This window comes from Morone saxatilis, unplaced genomic scaffold (assembly GCF_004916995.1).
Source record: "Morone saxatilis isolate NCDOM2014 unplaced genomic scaffold, NCSU_SB_2.0 Contig4, whole genome shotgun sequence".
NCBI classification, from domain to species: Eukaryota; Metazoa; Chordata; class Actinopteri; family Moronidae; genus Morone; species Morone saxatilis.
In genome coordinates, this window is record NW_023339984.1 from 838938 (window position 1) to 848893 (window position 9956).

The window sequence follows — 9956 nt, forward strand, 5'->3', positions numbered from 1 at the left end:
ACGCTGACGCAGGCACAAAGGGGAAATGACGCCATTGACAGGCGACCGGTGAAACACAGCGTTAGCTGAATAAAATGACATTGTTGGAAACATTTGGGATAATGACAGTACAAAACTCAACTACATATAGAACATAGAGCTAGTGTTTATACACATTTAAATACAGAAATGTTACATATTATCACTTTAAATATTATATTCAAAGCTGGGATTTTTTCTTAGGCCACTGCAGTAGAACAAACTGTGAACCCAATAACCAACTTCACGTTAGAAAACAGCAACATTTGCATTCCGAATCATGTTTGTATTCATATGTTTAGAATATAAGTCAAATATTCACTCTCTTTTAGCTTAGTTCTTGGTCTCTACCAGCTCCTGAAAGAAATATCTGGCTCTTTAGCTGCTAAATGCTCAATTATGTTTACCAGCTAGACTCTGTCTGCCTTTTGTTGCTGAACAGGTAGTGTATGGTGGGGTTTTTAGGGATTTTTTCACTGAAAACAGCAGGCCAATCTGTGAGTCTGAACTACAACAGTAAAGTTGTGGCCAGAGAAGCGCTACGGCTGAGGTGGATTTGTTATAATGAGTGATGACTTTCACATTACACATAGTTATCTGATCCATTATTATTATAAAAACATTGATTGCTGTCAGTGACAAAGTTATTATAGTTACTTTTCATTTATTTTTTTAAGTTTTGTTTACAATACAGTTCAGTTTCAGTTAGTTTCCAAAGCAGGTTTGCTCGTTTCAGTTTTGTTTTTCAATTTGTTTTTATTAGTTTCAGTATTAGTTAGGCTTTTCCTATTATAATATGATTGATGAGTATTTGTCAGCTTAGGTATTAGAATACAAACACAACTGACTCACAGTCTCTATAAACAGATGCACACATCCTCATGCTTGTTGACAAATTTGACCAAATTCACAAAAACTAAAACTAGAGACATATTTATTTTTTTGCATTTTTTTACTTTTTCTACTGCAGCTTTAATATAATAGTAATAGCCATTTGGAAACCAAATAACTAACCATGATTTAAGAAATATATACAAATTTGGCCTCCATATATTAATGGGAGCAATGTATCTGTTACATAAAGCCCCATTGCTTTTATTTTTCTATTTATCAAAAAGGCACATATCTATCTTCCCATACATTTAGGCCAAAACCGTGGTACTGGTCCCAGCCAGAAACTGTATCCAACTATGTTCCCCACGCTTCTGGGCCCCAAAAGAAAAAACATATTTTACGAGCATACTGAGTCTTTCAAATTTGATTGTGTTTTTGGATCAGTTTAAAAACTATATAATTGGATTTATCGAGTATGGTGTCTTGACTATCAGCTAACTCCCAAAATGAGTCTCATCATTTGTTCAGGCTGATAATATTCATGGTTTCATGGACTCATTGGGATTTAGAGTAATTTGTTGAAAGAACAGGCACTGAATTTCCAGATATTCCACTGGAGGCTGTGTAAATGGTATTAGGACTCAGTTGAGGCAGAGCACAGTGGATGAAACCAGACATGAAGCATTAGGAAAGTCCCCTGCCTCTGAAACCTCATGTGAACCTGCTTCCTTTTTTATCTTAGCTGTCAAAAGAGACATCAAATCACACGTATCCTTTGAGCTGAGTAGCATTTTGTACAGTTGTGTGGTTAAAGTGGTTTAGGAGGCATGTGGTAACATGCACCCTGCCAAATCTCTAGCACACACAGTAAATACAGCACCCGCCTCCAGCAGCCATATGAAGACCTGAGTTCAGTTTTAGGTGAAGCAGAAAATAACTTTATTCGTCCTTGGCCTGTTGGTTGTCAGCATGTTAATAGCTCTTAAAAGAGTAAAGGGGCCTTGTTTTAACAGGCTCAAATGAGCTGTAATGGTTTAAATGGATTTTAGTGCATTTAAAAAGATTTTGGAGGGTCATAACAAGAATCCACCAGGCCTGAACGAAAACAACCAAAAACCCTCTTTCTTTGCTCTGATTGGTTGTTTTTGTTCAGGCCCGGTGGAACTTTTCCTTGGAAAACATTATTGTATCCTTCATTGCATTGTAGCTTCTCCGACTATAATGCGGATTGCTAAATCCAGTAGGTGAGCTTCAGAGATTTTTTAATTCACTTTTAACAGAGCAAGGTTAGCTGTTTCCTGTTTATAGTCTTTAGATTATGCTAGGCTAATCACCTCCAGTCAGTTTCCCAGAATCAGAATGTTGATCGATTGAGTTTAATCTCCTCCTATCTATGGATGCATTTGATAAAAATTCACTTTCACTCACCAGCGGACACAGTCTGTGTGTTTACGATAGTGGCGTTGTGTGCGGTTGTTGATGTGGTAAAGCACAACAACACAGGCAATAAAGTACACTGCCTCGCCTGTCGGAAGGAAGTACAGGTTGGCCCGGCAGTCCCGTCCCCGGTAACCATAACTGGCATGATGGGGTCAAGGTGAAATTCATGTTAACGACTGGTCCATAAAGAACCAGTTAACCCAACAATGGAAATGTTTCATTACTGACTAAATTGACATTTGAGTTTGTATGATTTTTCTCGCTGACATAGAAGTGAACAAATAATGACATTATTGTTTGTCCCTCCAAACTTATGGCACCCACAACGGCTAACAGCTAATCTGTGGTTGATGCTGCTCTCACAGACACTAGAATATTAGAGAGATACTTTCCAATACAGACAGCATGGCTAGGATCCAGGAAATGACTACACAGTGAAATCAGCCCTGTCTGAATGTAACATAACCCTCATAAATATGAACAAGAGGCTGCTGTGGCTTTCTGGGAGGATACACCCAGTCCAGCTCCAGTCTCTCGGAGGGTGGCTCCATCTTCAGGTCTTCATAGTTCTGGATGTTAGATGGGATGTACATGGTTATCGGCCGGCCTCGGATGAACATTTTGATTGACTGTTCTAGAAGACAAACACAGCAGAGTGTTTTATGGTTTATTTTTCCTTAATATATCTATCTAACTTCTACTTACTACCATTAGCTGTACATTGTAATTTTCAAATAGTGACCATGTTGTTTATTTACCAACACTGCCCTTTTTTTATATACTAATACTTCCAATATGATGAACCATTGGGGCGCCCTGGTAGCTCACCTGGTAGAGCTGCAGTGGCCATGGGTTCAATGGGTTCAGAAAAAAACTGGTCATAAGGTATGAGCTGTAATCACTTTTTGGCAAGTTCACGAGTGCATTTTATAGGTTATATTGGCTCTTTAAAGGTATTTACATTGGTAAAAATGATGATGGGTGAGCTATAATCTTTAAAATATAACTCACATGAATCAAATCAAGTCATTTTGGGAGAGAAAATAACCTTTTAGTAACAAGATAGGAGCTGTAACCATTTTTTAGCAACTGGAAAACTGCATTTCATGGGTTGTATTGGCCTTTAAAGGTATTTCAACTGGTAGTAAGGGCTGGAGTTGTTATAATCTAGGGGCAATGCATGGATAATTGCAAAAGAGATAATTTATCTATTTATTTAATATACAACCCATCTATAAATCCTGCTAATTACAGCCTAGTAACAGCAGAAAACTCTGTGTGACTGGTGCAACAGTGAATGGGATATAGCTGGAAAAGTACAGCTTGCCCTGTTGACCTTCCCAGCATGAAAAGAGCTAAAGATACAACGTAACATTATAGCGGGTCTACCTTGGCTGTAGGTTCCTCTTCTGGACCCGGGGGATCCTGTGTGAGAATGAAAGCATGGGGTTAGCCAGACAAATAAACACCAAGGGCCTTCTGAGCTTTAAGTCACAGCTGATTCCGGCCATAGCTGACCTAACTTTGACTTTAGGAATCCCAAAGGATCTATTCCCCATGTATTCGTGCTAGATCTATGAGCTTTGAATTTCAAGATGGGTTATATCTTCCTTTTCCATTTCTTTTTGGGACTTCGAACCTGGCCTGTTCTTTTGTGCTGGCAACTGTTCTGTTCTTTTATGAGAGTGGAGGTGAAGGCAAGCAGAAAACTGCAAAGGCTCAGGGTCTTTACCCAACTGTCTGTCTGACCATTAAATGGTTGTTACTGGTAAAAGGCCAGAGAGACACCTGGAGGAGACTTAGATAGACATTCTAGCAGCAACAAAAGTCATGGGAGAGCCAGGAAACAGGAAGAAATAAATCCAAGCTAAGCGGGATAAGAACAAAACTCATTCACACTCCTTTAAAGAAATCATTTTCCATAACTTTTTTTCAGGAGGTTTTCTTAACAATACAGGACAGCACTTTCGTTCACAAACGGTCATATAATATATAATATCCTGTAGTGTCTCAGGTTCATTAAAGGTAGGTGGTCAGTGTTTCACTACAGCCAATTTTTCCACTGTTGTCTCAGGGGTCTGCAGTCTGAGGCAAACTGATGTCAGTTTAATGCAGTTTTCCTCTAAATGTAACATTAGCCACAGGTAACAGTTCAAATGAAGTAAAAATTATTTTATTTTACAGAAGATTTATCTTCTTACCTATTAGCCTATTAAAACAAGAAGTAGAGAGTGAAAGTGTGCATTGCACATACAATTAACTATGTGTTTATCAACCACAACAACAAATGTACATTAGATCATCAATGCTGTACGCATGTAAATATGAGAATTCCACTTACGGCTTCAGAAAAAATAGACACAGCACCGCAAGTCTTGTGTCTGGTAAACCCTTTTTATCCATGCGGTTTATCCTAGCAACAGTCAAGTTTCAAACCAAATATGCACCCAGGTTTAAGTAGAAGATCTGAGTGAGGGGCAATTTCAATTTCTAGGTGTTTTTCCATGACTGGAAAACTAAAAAACACATTTCCAGAATGTCAAATATCGACGCTGGGAATGAGACTCAACAATCAATCAACAATCTTTCCAGCTTCTTTAATTCGGGCCCGGTGGATTCTTGCAAATGCCATTAGCACTAGGAGGAGCCAGAAGAATTATCTGTCTCATGTGCTTCTGTCAGGATATAGTAAAAGATTAATAAATATGACAAAAGGTAATGTTGATAAAAATTACCAACTGCAGCTTTAAAAGACAAACGCCAGATTTTGCATAGATAAAATACAAAAAATTATGATCTAAATCAACTTTTTGATCAATGAATAAATAACTCTTACAGTAAGAGTTTTTTGGTCAGGACCAAAACAGTATTTAAAAACAGTTAAATCTCCAGAGACATTTGTCCTATGTCCCCCTAAATTTAAATCTAAATGGCTTATGCTAAGCACAGCTATAACTCAATCAATCAGTTGTAAAGCCATCCAGAGAGAATGAGAGGCAAAGCGAAAGAGAGCATTTCTTTGGCATAATTCTCTGCAAAGCTGGCCATCCATCATTCCGTCAGGGGAGTTGGAGTGGTGTGGTAGCTCGGCTAACCACAGTGGATGTGATTCCAGGCGGTGCCCACGGCCCAAACTGGCCCTGCAGTGTTTGGCTTCACAAGAACTTGGATAAAAGAACTCAAAAAGGGAGGGGGAAATGTCCTGTTGAGTGATATGTATGGTGGTTCAAAGGGTATGTTAAGAAGTAACATACCTCTCAACGACCTAGTGGCTTTCAGTTTGACGTCAGAATTAAGTAAAGCAGTTTTATCTAGAGTTATCTAGGCGGGTTTCCCTGGGGAGGACTTTGAAATGTACACTTCCCCACACTTTCCTATCATCACTTACAAGGTGGGAGAGAATCTACATTCCCAAGGTCGTAAGTTCCCGAACTAGAACCCGACCAAAGTGGGATTTTTGATACTGATTTTAGATGGTAGTTTGGTGTTATTATTCGTTCAGCACAGTTTGCTAGTTTTCTCCATGTTATGCTAATGAAAATAACAATACAAGGCACTGCCAGTTGCACAAACAAGTAATTTTGGAACAAGCAGCTACATCACTGTTTTGCCCTAGCCAATTGGTAGCAAGTACTGTCTTGTACTTCTATTTCTATTCTAGTATACTGCTATTTAGTCAACATGGAACGTCAGTCAAATAAAATGCGAGTGATAAGTTGTTACAGTGTACTTCCAGTTGTATCCAGAACCATGGTCTAAGCCCTTTGATAATGCTCATTGTCTCTTAAAGCTTCGTTCAATGGAGACTGAGGATCTTCTCCCAGTTCTAGTTGCTAAAACTGGGTGGAAAAATGATGGGCCTCTGTTCAGGTTCAAGCACCTAGTTTTGAACAATTCTGAGCATTCGAACAAAAATAAATTGGTTTGGAACCTGAAAAGTTGGTTCTCAGCTAGACCAAAAAATAGCACCAAACTTAGTCTACATGTTGTTTTGCGGAAGTCGTTTGCTTGTGCCATATAACATTGCTTGGGACATCCATTTTCAGTGTCCTAAAAAGCCTGGAGGGGTCTATGTTTTTTAGGTGCCCATCTTGCCGCCGTTTAAGCAACTACTTTGCATTTAAAAACACGATTGGTATGCGCTGGGATCTCCGATCATCTGGTATCGCAAGACTAGGCAATGCCAGGCTAAACAACATCAGAACTATTCAAGTCGCTGAACAAATTGGAGATGTGAGCAGCGATTCACAAGTCTAGAACCAGATTACAGCACCTGCAAATAAACTGTGAATTCTGATTGGCTGCACTTACACTATTATTTAAATACAAAAAAAAAACCTTCCAACCAAAAAAAAACTCCAATTAGTTGACAACTGATCATATTTAGAGTGTTAAGCCACAGTGATTGTCAAGTCAAAGTTTTCCATTAGCTCTTACAAGTAGAATTCTTCTTTTGCTTTACTTTCACAAACAGAAGAGAGTGTCCTCAAACACTGTAGGAATGAGGCCTAAAAACGGGGCTTACTATAACCAGTCTGAAGGCCAACGCTCATTAAAGCTACGCTAACCACAAATGTGGTTGGTTTGGAAATGCACTCATTTTTGTGCGAATGACTACATGTGTGAACCAGTGAGAAGCTGCCTGGGCACACATATAGAAGTTCAACTAAGGCCTTGCCAACACTCAAGTAAGGGAGGTTGAAGACAAGTGAAAAGTCCCCAACATGTGTTAATGATCATTGACAGCCTTTCTAAAACCATAAGCATGTCTATTTGTTCCTCTAAGGATTATACTTCTGTTACACTACAGACAGCATTCATTGGGAAAAGTATTCCTTGCTGTGATGTTTTTGCATTGCACTCCAGATTAAAAGGTCACCTGTCGATCAAAGTTCCCTGTTTTCGGGGAAATATACTGTATAGTCTGTCCTATGATGTCTGGCTATAGATAGTGTCTGGCAGGTAGCTTTCTAAAGACAAACTGCCAAAAACGTATCTGCCAACAGGAGCCAATGCCAACACAAATATTATAATAGTTATGGTATGTCTAACCCTTTCCGAGATATGACAGTTACATTAAAAGGTAAAAAAAACTGGTTTGTTCGCTCTTTGTTTACGTAACTGACAGTATCTCGGTTTCTGATCATTCAATACAGTTGTGTCTTTGCCCCCTCCATATCTGGGTAATCTCTGTTGTTTTTGTACTGAGTTACCTCAACAGCTTCAAATGAACCCAGTTTAGCTTGTGGCAGCAGTACTGACTATCTACAGCATAACTGGACAGGACGAAGGCTTATCCAGGTTGCTGAAACCAGGATATGATGCTAACGTGCAAACGAATAACTGGGATAATAGGGGACACTTCCTTAGTCTCGCCCCTTTTGGAACCTCAGTCAACTTTTTTCCTTTCCTGTACATGCTATGTGCAAGGCTTGTCTATGTTGAAAAGATAATCGTTAAAATGGTAACATCTTAAGGGTAGCTAATGTTAGCAAAACACTAGCTAAAAAATGATTGATGTAAATTAGCTATCTAGAGATTCTACAGAGGTTACCTCTAACTCATCTGTTCTGTGCCTGTTGTTTTTGCTTATTTTGTATGTGTCAATGTATGTTTCAGTATGTTTTAATGGGAAAAAGCAACGGTTACAAAGATGCTCAGCGAAATAAGAAAAGTAGTGTTGGTTGCTAGGTAACAGACATAAAAGATGATAAGCAATGTTAGATTATAGTTAGAGTATTTCCTAACTACATGTAAGATAGGATGAACTAAGAGAAAGTTAATTCTTAAATTAAGACTTAAGATAGGAAGTATCTGTAATATACCCCCCTGGACTTTTAAGTGCTATATGTCAAATACCTAATGTAAATGGCCAATTACATTCCCTGGCCCTTAAATAAATAGATAAAGTGGATAAACACAGTGATGTCAATCTCAGTTTCAGGCTTAAAGGCAAAAAAGTTTAAAGACACATCACCTGCACTGGCAATCAGCTCCTTAGCCCGACTGTGGAGACAGAAAACAACTGTGTGAAACATATACATGACACCATTCAAAAAAGTCATTAGCTTTTATCCATCAGTTCCTCACTTCAGAATCACATACAGTTACCGCAAACTTTTCATGGGAATGGAATTTTATTATTATTCATAGGGGCCATCAGTGTTCCAGCAAGTGTCTCTTTGATGAGATATGCAAGGCTGCAGCAGCCATAGGAAAAAGTGAGCTGTGTGACTGTGTGGTGACAGCTGTGAGTGATGGCAGCGTGGCTCACTTCTCCAGGCTGGGGGAGCGGGTGAGGAGGTTGGCCGAGGACGCCGCCTTCTTGTCCAGACGTTTCCTCTGCTTCTCCGGGTTCCCCAGTTTCTCGCTGTTCCTACGAACCCTGGAACACCAAAGGACGGAAATCAGACTGGGAGTAAACACTCGCTGTGTGTGCACGTAGAGACACTTAATCCCAAACAGAAGACAGTGACACCACTATTTCTGCATGCAAAATATCCACCAGCTACCATTGTGAGTGCATGCATGTACACACAGAAACATGCTTGTTTGTCTTGCGATGTGTGAAACCATTTATTGACTTAATTTCCAACCTCCCCAAAGGGTTAATCTGGTTAAATACAACATAGGTCAAATTTTTTAGTTTAGGTTTTCTACTATAGAGTGCTGCAGGAATGAGTCCTAAAACCCAGAAATGAGTTAGCATTTTAGCCCCTCCAGTTCCCTCACCCTAAAGTCAATGTTTTTTTTTAAATGGGGTTTTGGTTAGATCCCTGTTAACAAATGCTAAAGTTAATTAATTAGTAAATTTTCACGTTTTGTTGTACGACATAAGTAAATACCCCACCACTTAATTAACAATATTTAATTACAAGTTGGAAGTTTAGTGGTGTTGACGTGTAAGTCATGCAACTATGGTGTAGTTCATTTATAGTCTGACATTAGCTTTATACTTCTGGCCTTTGCTTTTACGTTTTAAAAATCATAAAAGTAGTGTTCGTTTATGAAGGTGATCTTGCTGAACAAAAAGTGTTAATATCATAAAACTCTGTTCACCACAGAACCTCTGCAACAATCCAAAATCCAATGGAAACGGTGGCAGATTTATCATTTATCATATTTTTAAGACAATAGTTCTCTTGGTCCTCGTATTTCTAGCTGGCAATTTCCAGCCGTCAATTTTGCTCAGCTTTAGCTAGCTAGCTAATTAGCATTAACTTTGTGAGTAAGTTGAAATCTCAGTTTGTGAAGTGGATTCTTACAAATGACATTAGGAGCACTAGGAGGAGCCAGAGGAACCAGATTTTTTCACAGATTATCTGTCTCATGTACTACTGTCAGGATATAATGAAAGCTTCAGCAAATATGACAAAAAGTTACCTACCTACTGCAGCTTTAAGAGGGGTGCAATATGCTGGATCTTTAACTAAGATTAGTTCTTTTATTGGCCCTCACTCCAAATCTCTCCCCTTTGCATGCACATGTCCACATGTGCATGAAGTGTGAATTTCAGCCTGTGTGTGTGTGTGTGTGTGTTTATAAAAAAAGAGTGTAAAAAACTATTTCCCCCTAGGGGATCAATAAATTATATCTTCTTCTTTAAATAAAGTAAATTACAGTTTGAGTTATGAGGAAAAAGTGATGCAGAAATTTTATGGTAT

The 9956-nt window shown here is 38.8% G+C and overlaps 1 protein-coding gene across 1 annotated transcript in view; it reads right to left on the reverse strand.

Annotated features, from left to right (window-relative positions):
* The window catches only part of eml3 (EMAP like 3), a gene marked incomplete in the record, with an annotated part of 43325 nt that overhangs the window by 5550 nt on the left and 27819 nt on the right, over positions 1-9956 (reverse strand). The window contains 5 exon segments of the mRNA XM_035675062.1: positions 2281-2430; positions 2806-2926; positions 3682-3717; positions 8270-8298; positions 8567-8677. Of these exon segments, the coding sequence (XP_035530955.1) occupies positions 2281-2430; positions 2806-2926; positions 3682-3717; positions 8270-8298; positions 8567-8677 (447 nt within the window).